Source organism: Prunus mume, linkage group LG2 (assembly GCF_029339155.1).
Source record: "Prunus mume cultivar Tortuosa linkage group LG2, ASM2933915v1, whole genome shotgun sequence".
Lineage (NCBI taxonomy): Eukaryota > Viridiplantae > Streptophyta > Magnoliopsida > Rosales > Rosaceae > Prunus > Prunus mume.
In genome coordinates this window covers 37,552,766-37,578,282 of record NC_142699.1, presented here as the reverse complement: position 1 = coordinate 37,578,282, position 25,517 = coordinate 37,552,766, and the positions used below count along the sequence as shown (strand labels likewise).

Here is a 25,517-nt window from a genome sequence, read left to right as displayed (position 1 = left end):
ATGATAAAAAGAGATCAAAAGAAATTTAGAGATTATATAAATGTGAACTGAGTTTTGATTCCATCAAACCAAAGCGTGTGAATCGGTTTAATTGCTGAGTTTTCTGAACTTTTCATCTTTCTCCTCCTAAAATTCTTTACTTTGACCCTTTACTCTTTCATTCTCTCTTTGCAGCACTTTTCTAGGGTTCCTTTCTTCTTCTTCTTCATCCACAATCATTCTTCTCCTCCTTCATAAAGTCACTCCTTCTGTACCGTTCTCTGTGTCCACGTTCTCTCGCTTAGTACACTGTTCAAAATGGCCTCTTTCGCTCCCTCTTCTTCTCTGAATCCGAAACCCGTTTCAGCTCTATCTTTTTCTTCTCCAGATGTTGTTGATGACAGCTATGAAGACTCCTGCAGTATCTGCCTTGAGCCTTTCAACTGCGATGACCCAGCCACTGTATGATCCTTTAATAACTGAATTTTTATGTATTTTTGTAGAACTCAGTAGTTTATGCATACCCAACTGACAGTCTCACTGTATCAGTCTTGTAGTGCTGATCATAATGTTGAAATTTAAATTACATGTGGTACTGTCACAGTTGAAAAAACTCTGATTTTATGTTCTTACAGTTGCTTTTGAATTATTAGCTGATTGTTTGCTTCTTTCTGGTAGCTGAAATAAACTGCGATCTATCTATTGTCAGTTTTGGTGGATGTGTTTTTCAGTATAATTTTAAGCTCCATTGGCTTCTCTGGAAAATATTCGATATGGGATAATCTGTAATCTTGTGTTTCTTTGAAATTCTGTTGTGGATGCATGGTTTGATATGTTATTATCAAAACGCATTTGAAATTTAGTCTTCGCCTCCCCTGCTTGAGTAAAATAGATTATTTTTCAACTCAATCTTTAGGATTCATTTGTGGGATTAAATGGAAATGAAACGGTAGGAATGCACTTAGTTTTGGAATGTGTTTTTGAGACCCATTTGCACTTCATTCTATTTGCTAATTGTATGGCAACAATAATATTTATTCCTTGTAAAAAGAAGTCATCGGTGATATGAGGATGTGCTCTGATGATTGTGATCATTCTATTTTGCAAAAACTGGCTATCGTATAGAGGATCACTGAAGCGTACGATGGATATTAGACATCCCTTGTTGCAAAATACGTGCTTTGTCTGAAAGTGTTGTAGCTAGCTTACAGTGAATCGTAGGTTCAGATGTTAAACTGAGTGTTAACTCTTAGAATTTCTTTTGTTTCAGATTACCAGCTGCAAACATGAATATCATCTTCACTGTATTTTAGAATGGTAATCCCAATTTACTTTATGTATGGGTTTTGTCTTATTTAACTTGCCAAGTAATACTTTAATTTTGTCCTCCAGCCATGTAAGTTGTGATTGAGTATTTCTTTGGTGAGAATGATTTTTTTTCTTATTGATCTTGATCTTCCTTTAGGTCACAAAGAAGTAAAGAATGCCCAATTTGTTGGCAGTTACTTGTCTTGAAGGATCCTGCTTGGTATGGAATCTTCTAAAATTCATGCATGCGTCACTTCTTGATTTCTTTCTGCTATGTTCCAATTAATTATTTTGTGGTGTAGTCAAGGGCTTCTAGATGCTGTACAAAATGAGAGGCGCTCAAGGTCCAGAAAAATATCTTCCATGGCCCCCCAGGCTTTTCAACATTCCTATGAGGACTTTGATGTTGAGCACGTAAGATCTTAGTGACATATAATAAATTTGTAACGCTTAATTATTCTTCGTTGAGAACGGGTCTTTCATTGACGAAAAAAATTGAATTTTCAGGACTCTTTCTCAGATGACTCTGATTTGGATGAGCGTATTATGCAGCATCTTGCTGCTGCTTCAAGCAGAGCTCGTTACATTCGCAGACGGGAAAAACAGAGATCTTCTGGCCTAGGTCCTTCCCATGTTTTTATTTTCTCCCCTCATGAAAATGGGAGTGGTATGCAGCAAACATACCCAACGTCTCCAGAAGAATGCCAAAGTTATGGGTCACCCAGAGGTGATTCACCTACTTCTCAAAGGCCACCTGTTATTCAACCTCCACCATCTTTTATCTGCAGCACTGCCGCCAATAGTGATGTCCCTTACAAACCAAGGTATGCACCTAGGGCTAAAAAGTATTTCCCTCATGTGGAAGTGCATGAATTTATTTTTTGGTGCCACATACTCTAGAAGTGGATATATGTTCCCTGAAGCTCGCGAATTCAAAATTAGTTGTCAGAGCAATAAACTGCTTTGTCTTAATCACCTGGAATGCATTTTGCACCAATATAGTGCTAAGTGTTCTTGCTTACATCACATGTATATGATCTAGACGTGGTTCATCTTCTCCATTGTCCACAGTATTGTATTCATCTCCTTTTCATCTTCCTGTGGCTTACCACTTCTTTGTTATTCTAGAGTGCTTTATGGCCAGTCATCACCTGATGGTCCACGCAGACAAAGCCCATCTGAGATGATCAATTTGCCTGATTCTATCAAATCCAAGTTGTCTGCTGCCTCAGCCAGGTAGAAATTATACTACCATGCTTCACTTCAAAGTGGATGTTTACTCCTTTCATCTGTTTAATACTTACATGCATATATGGTGATTGTGAAAGATACAAAGAGTCAATCTCTAGAAGCACTCGAGGCTTTAAGGAGAAGCTAGTTGCTCGTAACAACTCAGTCAAGGAGCTCAGCAAAGGAGTTCAGCGTGAGATGAGTGCAGGAATTGCTGGTGTTGCACGAATGTTTGAGCGCCTAGACCTTACCCCAAAGAAACCTGGAGCCCCCACTCCAGTTTCTGGTTGTAATGGAGGCACTTCAAATTTCAAGGGAAAAGGTGTGCTAGAGAATGTTATTGTTCAGTCTTGTAACAAAAGTAGCGGGAGAATCGCTGATGAGAGTTCAGATGGACCCTCTCACATCACAGTTGCTGCACCAGGCCGTGTTGGTGTTGAAGTTTCTTCTGCGCAGGTATCATAAATTTACATTTTGGAACATTTTTTTCATTCATTAGTTGGTAATTAATAGTGAAGATATGAAACTATGTTCAAAAATAGAAAGAACAAGATTTTGATCCTCATCGCCCTCCTTGAAGCAAAATTAATAGCAACAATTTGCAGAATCATCCCATTTATCCGAACTTTATTTGCTTTTGTATTATGTGACTAACTTGTACCCGCTTTTCTCACAGAGCGAACACTGATACAATGAAGTTTGTATTTGGCTCCTCGACTGATAGTTTCTGTCTTAACTCTCAAGCGTAAGGCACATGTTTTACCTCTCAAGCATTAGGCATATCAGCAAGTGACGTTATGCGAAGATCCAAGCTGCTGGTTGGTTTTGCGTCCTGCATTGCCTATTTATGCGAAATACAAACCATAGTTCCATATGGATGAGTTATTTGTCCTGCCCTACAATTTTTTTCCTTTGTTGCTTAGTATTAAAGGGATTCTGGGGGAATTCTGTGCCAGTTGCCGCAGGCCGTCAACTGTTTAAACTTATTTTATTATAATATACTGTGTTTTGCTTCTTTGTTGAATCTTGTTTAATTCTCATACCCGTTATTGAAATTTTAACTTATTTTTGTTGAAAAAAGGGGCTAGAAACCCCATTCGAAAAATTAAAGGAAAATAGGCAGCTTTGCCCCTGGCTCTAATGTTTTATTCAACAATTGATGGCTTGACTGTGACCCGAGCAGAGGTGGACGACGCTGCTGAATTGTTGTAGTTACTGCTGCTGTTGGTGGTGTTGGCGGTGGCTAATGGTGTGGATGAGGAAGATGGGTCCTTGGACCCAAGAAAAGAAGAATGTGGAGAATTGGGAATTAGGGCTGGGAATCAGTTGGAGAGAGAGATGCATAATTGGAGTTTCATCTAAGATAGAGCATAGCATAGAAGAGAAGAAGAAGTGAAGAATAAAGCAATTTGGGGTTTCATCTTAACTTAAGAGAGAGCAGAGAAGAAGAAGAATTTCACACAACCAAAAAAAAGAGTTATAAAAAGGTGATAAGGGCGCAATAAGTAGCCTTTATAGAGGGTGTTTTTGAATGAGTTTCAAAAAGAGGGCATTGTTGAATAAAACATTGGAGCCGGGGCAAAGCCGCCTATTTCGCAAAATTAAACAATGGGTAGAGAGACCAGCTCAAGACAGAAACCCAAGTCAGCTAATCTTTGAATAGAACAGACAACTAACTTGGCATCCCAAAAACATAGTAGCAAGAGAATGAAATCTTCCACAACTTCATAGATAAGCCGCACCGCAATGCTGCATTGTAGCCCATATCCCAAGCAATTCTGAGCCCAAAATAGATTCTCATGTCATAACTCAGCTTCTAAGACTTGACCATAACCAAGATTAGCAGCAAACCTACTGCCCAGAGCTCCTTTAGAACACCACCACCAGCAAAGCGACCTCCTTTTCTGTGCTAATTTTAATCACTCCAATTGAGAATTGCCAAGAGAATGGCCAAAGAGCGCACGGGTTTCTTAGATTTTCAGTATTGGCATTTTGCCAATCTGCAGCAGCCACAATAATTATATGCAAGCGATATTGGAAGAGAGGGATTCGAACACAAGACATTTGGTGCATGGGTAATTGCTCTTAACCACTAGAAAGCTACAAGCCCTTAACGTTGATTAATCGTTCTTTGTTGTTCAAAATGAATAATTCCATTCTAGACTAATTTGCTCTCTCTCCCAAAGTCCAAAAAGATACAACGGTAGACAATGGTATGATAATCTAGGGAAACGTTAATGGCAAAATCTTGGCACAATGGTGGAAGCAGGCGTGTAAGTGCAAATTTATACTATGCCTTTGCTAAACTAGCATGGTCATAAAGAGAGGTCCACGACTTATTTCCAAACAGCACAGACTACAGAGGTTCTCGAGTAATTGTTTCAAATTCAAAATCTTAACAGCACGAAGTTATTAATTTCCGTCAAAACTAAGGTAGCTCTAGATCTGTCCCAAAATAACATCCCCTCCAGAAACCTTGAAGTCTGATGGGACTTCCTCCACATTTAGAACTTTAACCTTCCCGTCAACCACATATGCCGACCATCTGCATAATGAGAGAGCAAATTTCTTCAAAACTGGGAAATTTTAACGGCTATAGTATACACTGTCAGACTGGATAAAACCGAGGGAGGGTGACCCTTAAAAGAAGTAAGAGAAAAGGGGAGGGTGTGGATAAAACGACTAGTGATCATACCTTTGAGAGCGAGGTCCAAGCAAAGCACCAGAGAGATCTTTATCCAATTCCAAGCTTTTGTGGAAGCTCCCATCAAAGTCCCCATAGAACTCAATCTATTTAGCCAAATTACAAATAATTAAAATGATGCTGCACTAATTACATGGAAACAATAATTCACTATTGCGTCAAATCGCACTATTGCTAGACTTTGGAGGAATTTCCAAATGCAGTATGTAACTGTGTACAAGCACAATCAGTTATCAAACTTAAATGTGACCTAGCCTGCCGAAGATGGCCGGTCCCTTATTTTCTTAAATTACTCGAGACAATTTAAAAAAAGAAAACTTCACACAGAAAGATTTTAAAAAAACCTGATCGTTCTCCAAGTTATCCTTGAGACAGACCCATTAAATGAAATATATTATAACTGCTCAGTACAAGGACTATGATTAACTACAATTCAAAATACGATTTTGGAAATGATGATCCATGAGTCATGAGGCCAGTGGCCCCGCATCTACAACCTAGGCAAGAAAGACATCCATTTATATACTTTTTGCTTGAAATTCAAGTCACTAAGAGCAGTGTAGATTAAAAACATACTTATTTTGGGAAATAAGAAGATGGTACTTAATAAAAGGAATAACTTACAGCATCTATGGCTTCAAGTTTGTTTGCCCAGCCATTCATAACATATGGATCATTAACAGCTACGCAAATCACAGAATCGATCCCTTTAGCCTTAAACTTATCAATTTGCTTCTTGTAACTAGGCACATGCTGCTGAGAACAAACGCCCGTGAAGGCACCCTGACATATTGCAAACAAAAAACCCATGTAAATTCCTCTTTCTACGAACATCTAGAATTCAGAAATTCATGCTTTTGATTCATATTTTATTCAATATTTTAGGGTTTCGCTAAAACTAAATGGGGCTTGTCAATGTCAGTATAAACGTGAAAAACAAAAATTGCACCTGCAACACTAACTAACCACCAGTAACCACTACATCAAATTAAAAACCCATGATATAAATAGAGAGAGGAACTTACAGGGAGGCCAAAGATGACGACTTTCTTGTCCTGAAACACAAAATTTCACAAAAAAAGACAACAAATTTGAGCCTCCAAAGAGCTTGACAATTTACTTAATTGTAAAGTAAATAGAAATACAAAATCAAAAACAAAAACCTTGAAAATGTCTTTGAGAGGAGTGGTGGAAAAATTCGAGGAGACGCCTTCGTCCCAGGTCCGAGCTTTCTGGAGGGAAACATTAGGTGCTGCCGAGACTATGTCAGTTCCGGCTGCAACCGCCGCGTAGGCTCTTGATTGAGCTCCCATTTGGAAACCTCCGGCCACTGATTTCATTGCAGAGTAGCTTGCTCGCTTCAGAAGTGTAGACGCCATTGCTTCGCAGCTGCTGTGTTCTCCGAGTGGTAGCTCTGGTTCGTTGGTTCGTTGGTTCGTAGTTTGTAAGTTGTTCTACAATTCAGGAGACGGTGGTAGCTGTATTTCATTGCATTGGCAGATGGTAATTACGGTCTGTCGGAGGATCCTAACGGGCTTTACAGTCCTTCTCACTTGGGCTTGGCGCTGAGGCCTTAGAGTCGTCACGTCCGGGATTACCTAATATAATTTCATTTTTATGGGCTAGCATGGGCTATATTGAACATAAATTTTAAACATGAAACCCAAAACTCCAAAACAGTATATAATATATATATATATACCAACACCTAATTATTAATTTAAGGTTTTAATCACACATTTTTAAAAACAAATGCCACAACTTCTAATTATCACAGGGGATGAGGATTTCTCACATACACATAACTATGATGTCGTGGGAATTCAAACATGAAATTTCTGGTCTGCAAGTTAAGGCCGTTTTCCACTAAACTAGACCTCATTGACTCTCAACATAGTTATAGTTGTATTCATATTGTAATTATGCAAAAATGTTTCTATTATAATTTTTTTTTAATGTTTTTATTTATTTATAGGATTTTAAGTTATTTTTTATATAATCAGTTTATTGAAAGAATATGGAACTGGAGGATTGGCTCGTGATCCATTTATAAGACCTAACCATACATTTGTTGGTTGACAAGTCACCAAGTAGTGGTCACATCTGTCCTTTATCCTCCTCCTTTACAACGATTATAAGGTTTTGAGAGAGATTGACATGAAATATGAAGCAGCTATATACATGTTGTTTTCTTGCCACTATTTTACGTGGTTTAGAGTTTCATCTTTCTTCTCACCTTTCTAAGTGCTATTGCGTTATCTCATTCTCATTTGGGAGAAAAACTTGCTTATGTTAGTATGTCTTGCATTACCATGTGTTTCAATGTTCTCATATGATAGTATACGATTAATTTGTAATATTGTCATAGTAACATCCCCGTTACATGAAAGTTCTTTTTCTTTCCTTGCGTGATATGCTTCAGGACTTGTGACTTGTGACTAATTGGTGTGGTGTTCACTTTTGAAATGAGCTTTTCAATTTTAAGACATGGACACAAACTGTGGGTGGGCAACCACAGGATTCATTCTGTTCATTAAATTATTCACCGATTGTTTGAAAGTTTGGCACATTGATGATCCCACCACAGATGGGCAAGTGCTGCTACTAGATCTCTGATCTCAAATCATAAATCTCACCCCAACCCAAAAAGAAAGAAAAGAAAAGGAAAGGAAAAAAAGAAAGTGCTAGCTAGATCTCAATGAAATTTCAAAGCAAATATTCCCTGACAATAGTGTTCTTATTTCCTTCAACTTAATTTATCGCACTCATTCTTTTTTATTGTTCCACCAACAACAGGTTTGAAAACATTTTTTTTTGCAAACTCAAAAGAAAGCCATTAGTTTACTGAAGCTCTCAGTTCATATCAGCAGACACAGTTTGCATCAAAAGTGAAAGGTCTCATGTGGGCAGATGGGCTGCCAGTAGGAAGCGTCAGAGAAGTTGATAAGCTATATATATATAACAAAAAGAACGATCATACAGATTAAAAAAACCATGGTGCAAAAGAGAAAACTACTCAAAAATTGACCTCCAAAAATGAAAGCAACACACTTTGTGAAGTACATGCAGTACTGTATAAAAGTGACATGCTGAGTAAGAGTCTGATGTGTTTTTGTTCTTTTTTCAAAACTCAGAGAGATTTTAAAATGTAAATCCTGTGTCGGCAATGCGACGCATTACTTTACATTGCACATTTCTTACTATTTTGTCTCGGAATTTAACTAAAATCAGGTGCTGTCAATCCGTTTTAAGTTGGATGCTCTAATTTTATGACAAATAACCGAAACTTTCGTGCCGTATGGGAGTAGGATTTGGTAATTATGCATCAATCAGACACTCTGTAACGAGTCTACATCGATCTCAAGACATCATGTAAAGTTGAGAGAGAGAAAAGAGATAAGTGACCAATTATGTTATGATTAAAGAGAAATTTGAAAGTTGATGCCTGCAATGATGCAGCTCCCCTGCCAACGGTCCTAGTAGATTCCCATATTAAACAAGAGCTATGTTGATACGTAATGAATAGCTTTCCATTAGGTTGATTTGCAACCAGCCAAATTGCTCACATGCTGTCACATCTTTTTTTTTTTTTTTCTTCTTCTCATTATTCCTTGAATTAAAACAAAACCAAGATATTTTCTTCCAATTTCAGATCCAGCAAGCTAACAAAGTTTGTTTTCTGTATCTTGCAGCTCAAACTTTCTCCAAGATTTCTTCTTTCCCCAGTTGGATTTATGCTCAGTAACTGGGGCCACTTGGTTTGATGTCAAACATCAAACTACTTGTTCTTCAAAAGCAGAACACTGTAACTCTCATAAGAAATTAATTAAGATCTACTAGTTCTGCTGCCTTCAATCAATTTAAGATAATCCCATTTTGGACAAGTAAATTAATTACATTATTGACTTATTAGTCATTTATTGAAATAAAATTTGAATAAAACAATTTAATTAATAGAATCAATCTAATGAATTAGAAAAGTTCATCCTATATCCGACCTAGCAATCCCCATACATGTCCACAATTCTAAGGGTACAAACCTTTGGTAAGCCTCCCCTTGACAGAGTAAGGAACAAAATATATAGCTTTTCCTTGCCTTGCCATACATGTATATATCACCACCATAACATAAAATAGTAGCATCATAAAACCCTTGCCTTGCCCATGTTGGGCAAAGGGGCTCATCTGTAGAAATTTTATTGCATTGTACACTTCATGATGAGGTTATAATCTCATCCATTTTTGGGTCTAAAAGCACAGTCAGAAGATACTTGGGAAACCATCCTTTTGTGATGATCAGCTTGTGATGATCTATGGGATTTTGTGTTGTATGACGCAAACCTTCCCTGCCTGTGCTTTCTTCTTGGCTGAGATGACTGGGGGATAAAAACCCCTGTTCCTTTGGTTTCTCTTCTGCGGGATTGTTCATACAGAAAAGTAGGTTGTGCAGGTGGATGATGGATTGCACAGGAGAAAGCCTGAAAATTGAAGCACAGTTAATTAATACATGTGATGTTGTTTCAAAACAAACCTACAAGAACCATATAAAAACTGAAACTCAAATATGATAAGTAAATGCATGAAGAAATGGAATAATGAAAATGATGTGTGTATGTATGTACCTGAAGAGAAACTGAAGGGCAAGTTGCAACAGGGTCCTCATCATCATCCATAATTAGCAGAGAGATTTGCCTAGTTAAGTCTGCAAAGAACAAGTCATCTTCAAGCTTTTCCATGGTTACTTCCAGATCTTCTTCTTAATCTAGATATTGGGTAGTGTTTGTTGTCTGTCTGTGTAAAGCAGACTAAGTGAGGAGGGGTTTGAAGTCTTCCAATCTAACTCTCTTCAAATCTATGGGAATCAGTCTGATTTTAAATAGGAGAAAGCAGGGGATGGGTTGGTTAAGTCCCACTACACATGGCTTGTGCAGCCATGTGGGAATGGTGGGGTCTGAATGGCAGTTGGCCTATCTGTTTTTAAGTCCCACTGGGCCCTACAAGAATCATGTAGTGTGTCATCATATTATCCAGTTGCCCCAAAGAGATGTGGAACAGCAGGCAACACAACCCACACTCAGATATCCCATCCAAGATAGACTCAAAATCTCTAGCAACTTACACACTTGGTTGTAAATGAGTTCTCTTCCTCTCATCCATATTTCCTAAAAAAGAACAAGTGTATGTTTCAAGATCCACAAATAGTCCATATGTAAACATGGTACATATTATAGTGTAGTTTTCTTTGAAGGATCTAGATGAAGTAGAGATTTTCAGTTAGGGGAGAAACTATTTTTCACTCTCAGATTCATACCTTGCATAAGCCAGAAATAGAAAATAAAAAAATCAATCAAAATAACAAAAGTGATGGGTACTTTTGAAAATGAAAGGAGCATGATGTCTGCCAAGGGTGCAAATAGCACCTCACCATTGTTGGAAAACATGTTGCTCAGACTCAACTTGCAAGACTGTAAATCTTTGTCAAACACAACAGTCATATCTAGAAAATATATAATTTGAAGGATGCCTTAATTCCAATCTCAGATGCATTCCTTGAATAAGACAGAAAAAGAAAAGGAAAAAACAAAAGTGATGGGTACAAAATGAAAGGAGAATTATGTGTATGCAGAAAATCAACCACCAAGGGTGCAAAGAGCACCCCTTGGTTCACCATGGTTAAGCAGCAACATGTTGGTCAGATTCATTATGCAGACTGTAAATCTTTGGCAAGCATCTGGTAGAGTGTGGGCCAGCAATCACAAGTAGAAAAATAGACTTGTTACCAGATAAATTTGATCTTTTGTGTTCTTGGCTTTTTCTACTACTTCATTTATATCCTCTTTGAGAGAGAGAGAGAGAGAGAGAGAGAGCTGTCCTGTACTCCAAACTCTGTCAGTCAGTCAATTGCAAGCATTAACTAAGATAGATGCATTATTATTCTCTCTCTTCTTTTTTTCTTTGTTCTTTTCCACTTGTTCGTTCATAATCATATATAGCTAGCTCTCAGCTGCATGCACTTTACTTTTCTTTGGAAAGCAAGTCTTGAATTATATGGTGTTGCTTGGTCCACATCCCATTTCCACACGGTTTTCTGGCTGGCATTGACTCAGCATTCTGGTGCATGCAATTTCATGACCCCCGCAAATTATATATATATTATAAAATTTTAATGAGGATTATTACTTCGAAATTTCCTCATTTCTTGGAGACTGGGAGTGGAATGTTGGGTTGTAGTGGGATCCAGCCAGGAAGGAACCTTGAAGCTGATCATAGGGCTCAAATCAACTGGGGATTGATTTGTTGTTGAACCATTTAATTTGGTATGAAAACCTCATCCTAAAGTTGTCATAATTTTATTTTCTATGGATAACTTGACAGCTGCGCATGCACCAGTAGCCTTTGGTAGTCTGTTATCCAATTGACTTCTGTCTGATTTTTCAATGGGATATTTGGAGAAGTTCTCCTTGGCCTTGCATCATAAGAATCTTGTGTTGAATTTTAGTAAAATTACAATGACATCCCTCATATTATGAAAAATTACACTATATCTCCTATCAGAGTATGTTACGGAAAATTTTGATCTAGTTTGGCAATCTATCACTCATTTACTTATTGTCGGTACAAGCATAATATAATTTCGGGCATGAAATCTGATTGACAATAGGAATTCATAACATAACCGTGAATCTCTCATCCAAACAATTTTACTGAGGGCAACTTGAAACTGTAAAATCTCATCGCTCTCATGGTGATAATAAAAGATCAATGATCTTCAAAGACACATTCGAAGAAAAAATTTACATTTTAGAATGGTATTCAAACCTTGCCTCACCAATTCGGCCTCCTGCTTCAATAGTTTCAGGGAGAGAATCTTCAAAAGCTTTGTGAGTCCTGTGGTCTTTAGTTATATCAAGGGAAAAACTTATGTCTCGCCTGCTGTATCCATATCTGCAATCTCATCAACTCCCTTAAAAACAACTCGTAGCTTTCTCAGACACGAAGTTTTCTTGTCGTTCTTGATGGTTGTACCAATTGCATGGACAACATCTTTGGGAATTTTACCGATCAGATCAAAAAGTGGTATGCTTAGGTTTGATCTGGTCATCTCTTCTAGTACAGGTGGCGCCAGCATGTACAGACTCTTCCCTCTATGTGTGATGCTTGCTTTCGACAATAGCAATTTAGGGTGCTCTTTAAGTAGATCAATGAACTGTTGCCATAAAACTTGAATTAGGACAAGCATTAAAATAATCAAACATATGACTGATGCCTCAAATCAGAATTTCACTATGAGAAAAAATAATTTAAGCATTTTAACAACATTTGCTTTGTTTTGACAAAAGAGAAGAGACTAGGAAGAACAGTCTAACAAATATGTTGATTGAGAAGTTGATACGTACGCAGTTTTGCTGGCCAACTCAGTTAATTTAGAAACTAGAATGACTATTTGTTTCTTGAGAAACCAACGTTTTTGCAAACCACAAAAAAATAGGCCAAGGGTGACATAAAAAGAAACGCTAAGGAAGAACAATATTACTACTCAGATGGTTTTGACTATAAGTTAGGTCAAAAGGATTATAACTGGAAACATAGTAAAACATATAGCATGCATCTCCAAAGCATACTATAGCTTTCATCAGACAAGCAAAATATTCCCATTGATCTTAGAGTCTTAGGAACACTATAACCACAAAGACTATTATGCAAGACTCAGAAACATCAAGATGAAAGTTGACACCAAAACTAAATTTCTCAAAAGGTATTCTCAATCAAGAAGAAATACTTTTTGTTCATGATTCATAGGAACCAAATCCTAGCAACCAAAGGAAATTGAAAATAACCTTTTCCAAAGTAATTGAGGTGTCCAGCTGAATAAGAACACCTGGGCCGCATACAAGACAGTCTTTGTCCTTCACAAATTCAGTCACTTTAGTGTGGAGACCTTCTGCACCATTATACCTACAAAAGACTCTGATCATTCAGTACATACTGAAACAAGTTTGGTTAGAAAAAGAAGAAAAACCCACAAAAATCTGTAGCCATTCTCTTTAATGGCGATTATAGTGATGTTCAACAACGAACCAGTAGCTAGATTAACTAATTTGACAATGTAAGAAGATCTTGGTGGTTTGCACAACTTTCACATTAAATCTAACCTTTTGGGGCTCAACAATAATGAAATGCAAACTTGGAGGAATAAGATACATTTAAGAGAGGGGGAGATTCAGTAATTCTAAACTTTTTCACAGGTGGTCATTCATGAATCCAATACATCAATTTGAAACCATAATATGAAATCTGGACAAGATTCACAAGAATATACTGTCAGGTAATATAGAATAGAAAATGGAACGCACGTTAAATAGTTTGACAGGGTTTTGCTGCATCCCGATGCAATCTTCAATGTTTCTAGCGCACAGGCAGCTGATATAATCGCATTTGTGGAAGCAATAGCTGGTATGATGTTCTTCACAACACCCTGTAAACAGCAAAATCTGCTTATTACAGAAGGGACACAAATAGTAGTATCAATGCTGTAAAGCTGCAACTACATAGGTACCAAAAATTTCAAGTCATTTATCTTTCCCACATAAATTAACAGCAAAGGCCAAACCATGCCAGAAAATCTTAAAGAAAAATAATCTTAGGAGAAACAGACATCTGTAAGAATATATAAATATATATGTATATATACACACACATACCTGAGTAAGGGAATATGTAACTCCGGGAATACCGAAAAGTTCAGCTCTCTTGGTAGCCTATTGAGCAGCAAAATGAGTGTCACAATGAAAATCCATAAAAATATCTTTCTTTAAATCACTACATGATTACACTTTATTGACCTCATTGTAGACCCACTTCATATGCTCTGGATCATCTGGATCAAAAGCCTTACCGCTATGTACCTATATGTAGAATGCATGTTTAGTTGGCATACAAGAAGTTGAGAACTTATGGAACAGTTTTAAGGTGCCCGGAAAAGTAAAGGGGAAACAAACATTGAAATTGTGAGCAATGTATTACCTCATCCCATTTAATTAAGTGAGCATATTCAATACAATGAGCAGCAGTTCTAGGGGTTTCTGCAAGGGTGCATAGAGGGAACTTCACTTGAGGTGGAAAAAGCCAGATGGTACACTCAAAGCACGGAGTGACCCCTGGCACAATGACCCTAGCATGTCCCTGAAAACCTTCAGTCCCACCATCTACCATAGGTTTGCTTGTTTCTTCCAGTGCACTATCATCAGAATCATACTCTTCCAAATGGAAAAGAAAAGAAAAATGCAACAGGCCACGTTTAGCTCAAGTATAGTACAGTAAAAACAAGTCATTTCAGGAATGATATGTAATGGGTAGCATGGGATAAGACCTAGATAAAAAGAATTTGAAAAGAACCTGAAAATGTCGTTATATAAAAGAGCATGAAGGCAAATTTCACCAAGAAACAAAGGATCTGTTACTAGGGATAAAAGTTCAAACCAAAGCTGAACCAATTTTGGCGCCTTAAACTTGCAATATATATCAAATATATCAAAAAGCAAGCTTATTGACCAAAATCTATCCTCTGCAGGCTTTTCTAAGAACTATTCCATTCAAATCTATTATCCCTGTTCTCATAAGAAAAATAGACTCAGTACTCATCAATAATTAGACAAAATACTACAGCAAAAATTTAGGTTGAGAAATCATCATCACAGAATCAACAAGTGCAAAATATAATCACAGCAACCTGATTACAGGAGCATCTAAAGTCATGTAATACTTCTAATAAATTACACAAACTGTTGGACAGAGAGACAAAATATGAGCAAAATGGATAGGTTGAGGTACATACCAAGAAAACTACAAGCAACAGAATTTATGTAGCTCCGAGCCTCAATGGAATCAAGACCGAGGGCAATAATGCTGAATTTGCTATAAAATTCAAGCTCTTTGTCCTCAATCCGGCAAAAATGTGGAACAATATTTACACCACCAACTCTTTCCATGACACGTTTTGCAGCCACCTCAGCCTTTGGCTTACCTACATCTTCAAGTCTACAACAATAACTTCATGAGCAAAGCATTTTAACAAGAAACTGAAATGCAAACTCTTTTTCTTCCTTTGTTTTTCATATTGAATATCAAAATAGATAATACCAAAGCAGATAAACTGCTAATATCGAAGTAAAACACACGAACATCAACAATAGTTCATGATTGAGATTCCAAAAACAGGTTCATAGAACTTCAGCTAAGAGAAATTGAGCAAAACCATAGTATTGAGAGACTACACAGTTAGTGCACCACTTATGCTCCATCTTCCAAGCAAGGTTTACCATATTAGTTTTCAAATAATTTTTAGCAGTGAAATACAGTGAACTGGGTAATAAACTCGCATACATTCATGTAACTCACCCATTCAAAAAATACGCATGAGAAAATTAAATATAAAAGCACCAAGAAAATCAAGTAACCTGAAAAGGAACTGGCGATTGAGATTAGAAACCTCGATGCGATCCATGTCTATAACCTCAAGTTTTTGAAAACCAGATAAAGCCAAGTCCTTGAGCAGTTCACAGCCCAACCCACCAGCCCCAACCACCAACACTCTCCCGTATTCTTTGAGGTCGTCTCTCAGCTGCAACAAAATCAAAATAAGAAACCCAAAATCGTATAATCGAATGTTACAGAGAGAGGGAAAAGGGCGAGAAGAGTTTACTGCGGGACCGGGTTCGAAGTTGGGTCCGACGAGATTGCCGGGTCGGAGGAGGAGCTTGTCGAGGTCCCTCGATCGGCTCTCTTGGGCAGTGGGTTCTGCTGCCATTGCTATCTCTCTCCCTTCCACAGTGCCTGTGTGTCTTCTTCTGGTTGCTGTTTTGCTTCTGAGAAGACGAGAAGACCCAACGTACAAAAACCAGAGAATCTTCTACTCAGCTAAACCAAAGCTTGTTTGTGAATCGAGTGAGCGACGGGGTTGTAAGGCTAGGCCAGTAGGCTTGATTTTCACGCTTCCAGAATGAATGAATGAATGATGTCTCTTCTTTCCTTTTCTTCTTTTTTGGTTTGTTTGTTTTGCAATTGTGATTAAAATTTTGAACCCGGGAGATTAGGATCCCTACCCCATGTTAGTCCAAATTGAAAGACGTACGCTACTTTTCATATTAGAGAACAAAAATATTGTCCCTTTGAGGCCAAAATAAAAACCTTGACAAAAATATTTTTTTTAAGGAAATCAAATTAGAATGTTGAGTAGCATATAGGGGTATCATCTCTCTTGTACCTAAATCATGAATTATTTTTTTGCTCTTCTCAATAGGAAGGGAGCTATAGCAAAATTGACATTAGGTATTTCTGCATCTTTATTGGGATTTTGGGTGGTTATTCACTAATCCTTTATTATAAAGAAAGTCTTTGACAATTTAGGGTTTAGAGAGAGATTAACGATGAGCTTTTTTTTACTGTCTTGACATTAAATTGTGATATCTTAGCAATTTTTAAAATGGTTGGTGCCAAAATTAATAATAGGTCAATTTCATGCCTTCAAAAGAAATAAGAGGCAAATTGAATGTGAGACTTTGTTTTTCGAAAGGAAATAAATTGGGCCGTGTAGAATTTTAAATAAAGAAAAATTTGGCTCCTTAAAATTGAGACGGTCCAAATAACTCAAAAATACAAATTAGGCAGAACATTAAATACTCCTCATGGCTCATGTCTAAAACCAAACCAATTCCACGCAAACTGCTGGATTTTTTTTTTTTTTTTTACTGACTTCAATAATTCCGAAGACAATCCAACTTTGCTTAATTTCAACAAAGATTGAAGTGGCACTATATTATCATAAAACCAAGACTAAAGAGGGGACACGCACTCAATCTCTCAAAACAGATTTCAACTTTATCAACTTGGTCTTCAATGGAAAAAGCTTCAACAAGGACAACGCAATAACCTCTGAGTGATTTTATAGATATAAACATCCAAGAGTGATCTTTGGACACCAAACTCCAACATTTTTTACACCACGTGATCACTGCCTAAATTGGCCTCCCCCAACGCAAGAGACATAGAGAAGAAGGCTACCTGCACTCGCTAGATTCTCGAGGTATTGCCGCACTTTTTTGAAAATGTGCATGTTATGTTAGGGTGTTTGATGTGTTTTCAATTGTTGTATATGTTTCAGCATCCCACATCGAGAAAACTAAAAATGTGGAAAAATATAGGGTAGTATAAAAGTGGGTTGGGTGCGGCATGTGAAACATACTTACCTGGACGGGGTTAATGGGCGATCATGAAGGCCCATGGCCTAGGAAGGTGACCTCCATTGCACTTAGGAGGGGTGCCTGCTTATGGTCTCCCTAAATTGGGAGAGCCAACGTCATAATTTGTGCCAGTGGGGGCCTGCGTTCGCGCGGCCCCTGCCCAATTTAGTTCATCTAAGTTCGCCTCAATATTAAATTAAAGAACTTCATTGAGGTCTTTGAATCAAGCAAATATCTGATATCAGAGATATGTTGTATGTTACCTTCTAATGAGGGTGCTGATGATCAAGACTCGAAGGTGAATGACTTTGTTGACACATTTAGGTGAATGGAGGGAGAGCCAACTTGGCAATGGTATGATTGGACCAAATTGCCCTTCATGTGAGGGGCACATGCTCAAAAAGTAACAGAAGGTAGAAACATTTGGAAAAAATTCACGATTAGAAACTACATGAATCAAAAATGACTTTTTGCCTAACTTATATATGTTACAAAGAAATTGGATCAAATCAGAAATGGCGTGATTGGATCAAATTGCCCCTCCCGATGATTCTCAACTTATTAGTTAAAACTGAATAAGACGTTTACTGAGACAATATATGTATAAAAAAAACTCTATTTAATTACATATTTTCCCAAAGGAATTACAATGCCTATTTAATAATTTAAAGAAACATAAAAAGGAAAAACACTGTAAAATTTCTCTATACTTTGATAATTTTATTCAAGAAACCCCTGACAGCCTATTTCCTGCCTGAAGTTGGGATTTTTGTCTTCCAAAAGAATGTTGTTTCCCCACATCAATCATATAATTGATCTCTCTATTAACATAAAAATCTGAAGCCAGCTATCAAACCAAAACTCAAAACCCTGACAAAATTGATGCTGCTATGTGCTGTTTCCTTTGGCCTTTTTCCCCTTAACAGTAGGAAGCATTGCTCCGTGCACAGAAGCCGAGTCTTCCTTGGGAACATATAAACAAGAGACTTGTTTCACATCATACCTGTGCCCTATAAGTTGATGAGTTAAATTTGCTGGTCATCTCACGCTTTAGGAATAACGCATAGAGTAGCTCATTCCATGTGTCAGGGACTCCAGGCAGACACCAGTGGCTGCAGTCTTGGCGATGGAGAGGCGCAGGGCCAACTTTAGGACCCAAATAGTACAAAGACGAATGCCCATCTTTTCTTCGTGCAGTCATTCGAGTTACGTTTAATATATCAATTTCCGTTGCCTTTGATGTGTTTGAGTGAGCTGATAGCACAGAATTGGCTATCCTGAATTGATCCCAAGATGGAGGAACCAATGAGGACCCTAGCTCAGGCAGAGTCTCCGAGTGGCAGTTTCCCCCGGTCTTCCAATCCCCGCCTCTGCTTTATTCATAAAGAGCACTTCAGCTTTTCAATAAGGATAAACATAGTATCTTACTTCCCCAGCAAAGGGAAACATACATAAGACATGAAAAATTGGTCATCCCAAAAATCTCTAAAGACGTCTAACGGATGCTGAATCATTGATAGGATATACGTTAGGGAAAAAAAAAGATTATTTCAAGTAACAAAAACAAACCTGAAATGCACAGGGGCGTATGTTCGAAAGAAAACCTGAGTCTTGCTTGAATTTACTTCAGAGTCTATCCAGCGCACCACAGTCTCCATGGAGCTGTGATATGCATCTTCTACGCTCATTTCCATCTTTACTTCTGCCCCTACCTGGAAGTAACAACCCCTGAAAAGAAAAAGAAAAAAACATATTGAAACTTTTAATCTTTCTACCAGGAGGAAAATCCAGACAAAGAAAGCTCAATAAGTTTAAAACTTCAAACATGATTAAAGGCATGTCACTTAGAAATGCACTATTTTTGCTTATTTTACCAAATAATTTCCCTTTTCCTTCATGTCGATTTTAACCCCACATATAACAAGTCCTAAAGCCCAAGTCCACCATTTTAGTAATATAACTTGCAAAACTCCAGACATTCCAGATAGAATTTCCTGCCGCTACCATATAGTATTCATCTTTACTTGGTGATAAATAAAGCATCCTTCCTTACAAGTCCAAACACCTATAGATCAACTTTCAACCAAAATATAGGTCGAGGTGACCCAATTATTTAGTGAAAACATTTATTTAGTTACCAAATACTTTCTTTCTGTTCTTAAAAAAATCAAAATCTGGAAAGCTAAGAACAAAGAAAAAGGTTGGGGGTGGATCAAACCATTTGCCTCCTAGCCCCTTCAAAATCCTTCATTGAATATTATTAATAACAAAGTGAAAGGTTCATGCTGAATGCAAATGAGAGAATCTTGTAAAGTAGTCAAAGAGGATTAAGATTTAACATTACGCTCTTATAGTCTTCTCATAATTCCACCAGTGCCCTGTGTTGAAGACCAGCACATCCGCATCTCTCCACTTTGCAGAATTCCAGTCCATTTGATCCACTTTCATAGTTGTTCTGACATTTTGTAAAGCTCCAGAAGGACGGCGGCTCTGAAGTACTAGAAATGGAGACCTGTAGTACTCAACAGTGCAGTTAAAATCCTTAAATTTGAACACCAAGAACCCTTTGTGCTTAGTAATTGGGTTGCCATTCACTTCATAGATTGAATCCTTATTAGGAATTGCAGAAGAGAGCATGCAGAGGAGTGATTCCCATTGGTTTCTTCCAATTGAATCACCAACAAACACTAGCCGCTTGCCACGCAGTTTTTCTAACATCAACTTCGCATCAAATCTGTTTATTAACCACAGGAAAATGACACTCTCGTTAGCTGATTTTATGTACCTTTTGAAAATTGAGAAATGCTGTTTCAAAGTTCTCAAGATAGTTGGCAACTAAATCTTTTGCCTAAGTTTCCGAGTACTATTGTTGAAAAAGCAAAAAAAAATAAAAATAAAAATCCTAGACTAATCTACCCAATCAAATAATTAATTTTAAGAAAAATGAAATTTTCATAAATGCAATAATTCTAAAATGTCACCATCAGGATTCAAACATACATAAAATTACAAAACAAATTATGAATGGCACTACAAATCAAATCATAGAGTATAATCAAAATCGAATGGCACTACAATTCAAACTGCATTTATTTATCACAAGAACTCTCACAAGAAGCCTAAGATTACTCAAAAAGTGTGTCACCATCAGGATTTAAACATACATAGAATCACAAAACAAACGACGAATGGCACTACAAATCAAATCATAGAGTACAATCAAAATCGAATGGCACTACAATTCAAACTGCATTTATTTATCATCACAAGAACTCTCACAAGAAGCCTAAGATGAGACTCAAAAAGTGTGTCACTATCAGGATAGACATTTTAACTAACCCAGACAATTACACCCATTAAAACACAGACACAGAGAACACACTACGCTCAAAACAGTGAGAGTAAATATTAATCAAATACACCCAGTTACCGTTATCTAATCGTTTGGTTGCCGAGAAAATCAGAAATACATAAAGCATGTTTGCTGATTTAGTTTCCTATGTAAGGACTCAACTCAACCAATCGAACTTCTAGTCCTAGAAGAGAAACTGAGGCTGTGAAAATAGAACAAGCGAACTACAGGTATGCAACTACTTGATCACTGAGTGTAAACACTTCGCTTCCACAGTTCATCAGTAATCATATAACTTGTTACAATAAAAACCAATGTCATCAGAAACAATATCCAATTTCAAGGCACACAACTTTGATTTCTCTTCTTTTCCCTCTGTTTCTCAGCAAACGTGCTTTAAAAAATCCAATAGAAATCACAGAAAAAGTTAAAAATTAAAAGTACCTAGGCAAGTTGCAATGTCTGGGTTGCCATCTCCACTTGGTATAAAATAAATCAGGCCGGCCATTCTCAGTGCACCTAAAGCCATCATCCAAAAAGCGGCAATCTTTGGAGTTATACAAAGGGTAAGACTCATCCCACACCCAATCCCCTTCAAACACATCACACCCACCACCCTTTTGTTCTAAAAACTCAACCCTCGGATCCTTGACCGACCCGTCTGTCTGCAGCCACATAAACCTCTCCGATTGACCCGGGAACCGAAACCCTTTAACCACAGCTCTATAATCCAAGTAGAAGAAGCACAAAATTACACAGACACTGGCAAAGAAGAAACCCAAAACGCCCAAAGATGGCTCAAAGAGCTTGAAACGCTTAAACTTCTTAAAACCTTCAAAGAATGGCATGGTTTCAGTCTCAGGCTGGTGAGATGGGTCCTTAGACATTGGAGCTCAAACTCAGATTTTGGGATATGGGTTGTGCTTCTCTAACGGTATTGATCAAGACAAAGTGAAAGTTTGATGGGTTGAAAGCAGATAGGTGTGGAGCACAAGCAAAATAGCATTCATAGCCTAATATGGGGATCGAGAAAGAAAAAAAGAGTCCTATTTGGGCTTTTGCTTTGCTTTGCTTGGTAGGTCAGTAATATTAGTTTGTAATGAATGACAAACAGAGCTTTAAAAAGCGAGCGATATGGGTGTGTCAAGGAAGCAAAGAAGCATTCATGGTGGAGGTTACATGTATATATATATATATACACTTCACCTTTTTCTCTTCTTTACTTTATGGAAGGAAATAAAATTCTGATTGTGGTGGTGATTGGCAAAGTAAAGCAGAATAAATTTGAGCCATTAATAATACAGATGAGGGTATTATCTGCAGAGATATGCTTCTGTTTAATGAGGGATTGAGTTTCCAAATAGGCCAAAGACCAATCGAAATAGATATATTATTAGATAGAGATGGAAGGAGAGCGAAGGACAAGAATTTCAACAATCAAAACCAATGGGAGTCTGATGAAGACTACGATGAGAGAGAAACAGAGAGACTTGGGTTTGAGTTTTAAGGTTTTAGAGAGAGAAAGAGAGAGGGTTTGGTCCACTCGTGAGCAACTGATAATTGACAGAAGTTATGGCGTTAGTGGAGGGACGAAAGTGGGTAACGGATAGGCGGGTGCCATGTTTTCCTGAGAGAACGTGGGATGAAGAGAATGGGAAACAGAGGAGAAGTCTCTGGGTCGTGTTGTGCACGTGGAGAAGATGGAGCGTCGTTTTGGGTTTTTGCTCCGTGTTGACGACGATCGAGAATCCCGACACCACTTCACTGTGGCTGTCTTTGATAGAATAATATAAAACTTTTCTTTTCGTAATATTTATTATTTATCACCCTCTTCATCCTTTTTTCTGAAAAATAATAATAATAATAAAGTCACATACACGTTTCTTTATTGTGAAAAAATAATTGTTTTTGGGGCTTTTTTTAATTAAAGAAAAAGTAACATTCAAAGAGTACGTTTCAGTTTTGCATCTAAATTTTGACAATCGACTTACCACTTTGCTCTTTGAAACTTCACAACGTTAACAATCAGGCCTAATCTCATTATGGGAAACGTAAGCATGAACCACTTTTTTTAAAGTTATTTTGTTTACATGAGTTGCCGGGGGAATCACACTTCTTTTCGTAATCATTCTAATAATTTATCAGTTGAGTTAGCTAAAGTTTGTTGAGTTTTTTCTCTTCACTGAAAGTCGAAATTCTCGTATATCAAATAAATATTTGTATAAACCATTCTCCCTCAATCGCTTGTACTAAAAAAACACCATTCTAATAATCTAACCTCTTAAAACTTGACACATCTCAAATTCCTCGAATTTTTTTTTCTTTTATGAAAGAGACTTCATAAATTGAAGACAAACTTCACAAACAATACAGATAGACGCTCAAAAAAAATGTCATCATGAAGTCATGACTCTGCGCTAGGGAAATGGCCACTTTGCTAACTTGTTTTAAACGTTTTGAAAAGAAAAAAAAAAACTGTTTGTTATGTGACAATGTTTTGACCTTATTCTTTTGGTACCAAGTGATAGCTAAAATAAAATGTTTGGGATCGGGTACACTGTGTGTGGAATCGTTTTGTTGTCTCTAATCGATAATAATTAATCTCATTAAAAAAAAATCAATTTTAGTTAATGCAAAACATTGTCTAGCAAAGTGAGTGCATTCCTGTCTTAGGGGGCATATTCAATTGATATTTTAATAGATTGTAATTACATGATTTTAATGCAATGGATTTCAGTCGGATTTGTAATTATATGATTTTAATAGATTGCAATTACATGATTTTACTTATGATTTTAATTCACTTAAAATTTTACTTATGATTTTAATTCACTTAAGATTTTACTTATGATTTTAATAGATTGTAATTACATGATTTTACGTATATTTCTATACAAGCTTGAACTCTACCACCCATCATTATTCACCTAAATACATAACCTGAAGGAATATACTCAATTTTTAGGGTTAATATAAAGATGGAGGCATTGTAACCATCAAAGGTTAGTCCAGGGAAAGTACACCAACATCAACAATGTAACTCTCAATATAGCCACACATGACCAGAATGAATACGTTAAAGAAACACAACACAATTGAGAAACCAACAATAGAAATACAAAAGCATAAGCAGAGGCTAGAATCTACATCCAAAACCACCAACATCTAATGTAAAACAGATAGCACCATAAATACAAAATAAAGAAACGTATTGAAAACTCCTAGCCTAACCCCATGACTACTCCTAGTTTTTGTCAAAGCTTGGACCAAAACTGTGGAGTGAAAAAAAACACCTTGCACCTTATCAACATTTCTTATAGATTGTGGGTAAGGCTTCTTCTTTCTTTTTTTGTTTTGTCCTGGTCCCAAACGTTTTGGGACAGGGAATTAGAAAAAATATTTAGCCATGTGCGTTGTATGTGCAGCAGCTACGCATAATTTTTTTTTAAAATTAAAAAAAAAGCCTCTTTGGGGCATTAGATCAAGCAACTTGTGGGCAAAAGCCTCTTTAGTCGATAATAATTAATCTCATTAAAAAAAAAATCAATTTTAGTTAATGCAAAACATTGTCTGGCAAAGTGAGTGTATTCCTGTCTTAGGGGGCATATTCAATTGAGATTTTAATAGATTGTAATTACATGATTTTAATGTAATGGATTTCAGTCGGATTTGTAATTATATGATTTTAATAGATTGCAATTACATAATTTTACTTATGATTTTAATTCACTTAAGATTTTACTTATGATTTTAAGTGATTTTACTTATGATTTTAATAGATTGCAATTACATGATTTTACGTATATTTCTATACAAGCTTGAACTCTACCACCCATCATCATTCACCTAAATACATAACCTGAAGGAATATACTCAATTTTTAGGGTTAATATAAAGATGGAGGCACAGTAACCATCAAAGGTTAGTCCAGGGAAAGTACACCAACATCAACAATGTAACTCCCAACATAGCCACACATGACCAGAATGAATATGTTAAAGAAACACAACACAATTGAGAAACCAACAATAGAAATACAAAAGCATAAGCAGAGGCTAGAATCTACATCCAAAACCACCAACATCTAATGTAAAACAGATAGCACCATAAATACAAAATAAAGAAACGTATTTAAAACTCCTAGCCTAACCCCATGACTACTCCTAGTATTTGTCAAAGCTTGGACCAAAACTGTGGAGTGGAAAAAAACACCTTGCACCTTATCAACATTTCTTCTAGATTGTGGGTAAGGCTTCTTCTTTCTTTTTTTGTTTTGTCCTGGTCCCAAATGTTTTGGGACAGGGAATTAGAAAAAATATTTAGCCATGTGCGTTGTATGTGCAGCAGCTACGCATAATTTTTTTTTAAATTAAAAAAAAAAAGCCTCTTTGGGGCATTAGATCAAGCAACTTGTGGGCAAAAGCCTCTTTAATCGATAATAATTAATCTCATTTAAAAAAAAATCAATTTTAGTTAATGCAAAACATTGTCTAGCAAAGTGAGTGTATTCCTGTCTTAGGGGGCATATTCAATTGAGATTTTAATAGATTGTAATTACATGATTTTAATGTAATGGATTTCAGTCAGATTTGTAATTATATGATTTTAATAGATTGCAATTACATAATTTTACTTATGATTTTAATTCACTTAAGATTTTACTTATGATTTTAATTCACTTAAGATTTTACTTATGATTTTAATA

At 36.8% G+C, this 25,517-nt stretch overlaps 5 protein-coding genes and 1 non-coding gene across 8 annotated transcripts; 2 read left to right on the top strand and 4 right to left on the bottom strand.

Annotated features, from left to right (window-relative positions):
- The first annotated feature begins 65 nt into the window (after positions 1-65).
- On the top strand, positions 66-3,541 carry RHF1A (RING-H2 group F1A). Its single transcript, XM_008224753.2, has 8 exons — positions 66-441; positions 1,250-1,296; positions 1,445-1,507; positions 1,590-1,701; positions 1,795-2,111; positions 2,416-2,523; positions 2,616-2,973; positions 3,194-3,541. Exons 1-8 carry the CDS (start codon positions 298-300, stop codon positions 3,203-3,205), a joined length of 1,161 nt encoding a protein of 386 aa, XP_008222975.1. The 5' UTR covers positions 66-297; the 3' UTR covers positions 3,206-3,541.
- Positions 3,542-4,791: 1,250 nt separating this feature from the next.
- PRXIIF (peroxiredoxin IIF) lies at positions 4,792-6,725 on the bottom strand. 2 transcript variants are annotated; one of them, XM_008224754.3, is made up of 5 exons: positions 6,385-6,723; positions 6,247-6,276; positions 5,846-6,004; positions 5,213-5,307; positions 4,792-5,062 (listed from the first exon to the last, which is right to left on the bottom strand). In XM_008224754.3, the coding sequence occupies exons 1-5, from the start codon at positions 6,598-6,600 to the stop codon at positions 4,957-4,959; spliced, it is 606 nt and encodes a 201-aa protein (XP_008222976.2). In that variant the 5' UTR covers positions 6,601-6,723; the 3' UTR covers positions 4,792-4,956. The 2 variants fall into 2 exon arrangements, with proteins under 2 accessions (XP_008222976.2, XP_088902994.1); XM_089046868.1 differs by lacking the exon at positions 6,247-6,276 and having other exon boundaries at positions 6,385-6,725.
- A 2,412-nt stretch (positions 6,726-9,137) lies between these two features.
- Positions 9,138-10,083, bottom strand: LOC103322815 (uncharacterized). Its single transcript, XM_008224755.2, has 2 exons — positions 9,844-10,083; positions 9,138-9,699 (listed from the first exon to the last, which is right to left on the bottom strand). Exons 1-2 carry the CDS (start codon positions 9,955-9,957, stop codon positions 9,454-9,456), a joined length of 360 nt encoding a protein of 119 aa, XP_008222977.1. The 5' UTR covers positions 9,958-10,083; the 3' UTR covers positions 9,138-9,453.
- A 1,786-nt stretch (positions 10,084-11,869) lies between these two features.
- Positions 11,870-16,328, bottom strand: ECR1 (E1 C-terminal related 1). The gene is made up of 9 exons (XM_008224756.2): positions 15,924-16,328; positions 15,679-15,842; positions 15,057-15,259; positions 14,246-14,478; positions 14,065-14,127; positions 13,924-13,980; positions 13,576-13,697; positions 13,060-13,177; positions 11,870-12,428 (listed from the first exon to the last, which is right to left on the bottom strand). Exons 1-9 carry the CDS (start codon positions 16,026-16,028, stop codon positions 12,141-12,143), a joined length of 1,353 nt encoding a protein of 450 aa, XP_008222978.2. The 5' UTR covers positions 16,029-16,328; the 3' UTR covers positions 11,870-12,140.
- A 1,130-nt stretch (positions 16,329-17,458) lies between these two features.
- On the top strand, positions 17,459-17,620 carry LOC148920226 (U1 spliceosomal RNA). The gene has a single exon (XR_016124831.1). It is a non-coding gene; the product is annotated as a U1 spliceosomal RNA (small nuclear RNA).
- A 440-nt stretch (positions 17,621-18,060) lies between these two features.
- On the bottom strand, positions 18,061-22,287 carry TBL11 (TRICHOME BIREFRINGENCE-LIKE 11). 2 transcript variants are annotated; one of them, XM_008224759.3, is made up of 4 exons: positions 21,257-22,287; positions 19,805-20,194; positions 19,030-19,188; positions 18,061-18,830 (listed from the first exon to the last, which is right to left on the bottom strand). In XM_008224759.3, the coding sequence occupies exons 1-4, from the start codon at positions 21,697-21,699 to the stop codon at positions 18,458-18,460; spliced, it is 1,365 nt and encodes a 454-aa protein (XP_008222981.2). In that variant the 5' UTR covers positions 21,700-22,287; the 3' UTR covers positions 18,061-18,457. The 2 variants fall into 2 exon arrangements, with proteins under 2 accessions (XP_008222981.2, XP_008222980.2); XM_008224758.3 differs by having other exon boundaries at positions 18,061-18,833; positions 21,257-22,283.
- Between the last annotated feature and the right edge of the window lie 3,230 nt (positions 22,288-25,517).

Excerpts from the sequence above, each read along its gene's own strand:
- RHF1A (XM_008224753.2), top strand. The coding sequence starts at position 298 with ATGGCCTCTTTCGCTCCCTCTTCTTCTCTGAATCCGAAACCCGTTTCA. Across the intron at positions 1,297-1,444 it reads CTTCACTGTATTTTAGAATG|GTCACAAAGAAGTAAAGAAT; the intron begins GTAATCCCAATT and ends ATCTTCCTTTAG. Across the intron at positions 2,524-2,615 it reads TTGTCTGCTGCCTCAGCCAG|ATACAAAGAGTCAATCTCTA; the intron begins GTAGAAATTATA and ends TGATTGTGAAAG.
- PRXIIF (XM_008224754.3), bottom strand. The coding sequence starts at position 6,600 with ATGGCGTCTACACTTCTGAAGCGAGCAAGCTACTCTGCAATGAAATCA. Across the intron at positions 6,277-6,384 it reads CTCTCAAAGACATTTTCAAG|GACAAGAAAGTCGTCATCTT; the intron begins GTTTTTGTTTTT and ends TTTGTGTTTCAG. Across the intron at positions 6,005-6,246 it reads TCGTCATCTTTGGCCTCCCT|GGTGCCTTCACGGGCGTTTG; the intron begins GTAAGTTCCTCT and ends GCAATATGTCAG.
- TBL11 (XM_008224758.3), bottom strand. The coding sequence starts at position 21,699 with ATGTCTAAGGACCCATCTCACCAGCCTGAGACTGAAACCATGCCATTC. Across the intron at positions 20,195-21,256 it reads AGACATTGCAACTTGCCTAG|ATTTGATGCGAAGTTGATGT; the intron begins GTACTTTTAATT and ends GTTAATAAACAG. Across the intron at positions 18,834-19,029 it reads TACGCCCCTGTGCATTTCAG|CAGAGGCGGGGATTGGAAGA; the intron begins GTTTGTTTTTGT and ends TTATGAATAAAG.
- ECR1 (XM_008224756.2), bottom strand. The coding sequence starts at position 16,028 with ATGGCAGCAGAACCCACTGCCCAAGAGAGCCGATCGAGGGACCTCGAC. Across the intron at positions 15,260-15,678 it reads AATCGCCAGTTCCTTTTCAG|ACTTGAAGATGTAGGTAAGC; the intron begins GTTACTTGATTT and ends TTATTGTTGTAG. Across the intron at positions 14,128-14,245 it reads ACTTAATTAAATGGGATGAG|GTACATAGCGGTAAGGCTTT; the intron begins GTAATACATTGC and ends TTCTACATATAG.
- LOC103322815 (XM_008224755.2), bottom strand. The coding sequence starts at position 9,957 with ATGGAAAAGCTTGAAGATGACTTGTTCTTTGCAGACTTAACTAGGCAA. Across the intron at positions 9,700-9,843 it reads GCCCTTCAGTTTCTCTTCAG|GCTTTCTCCTGTGCAATCCA; the intron begins GTACATACATAC and ends TTCAATTTTCAG.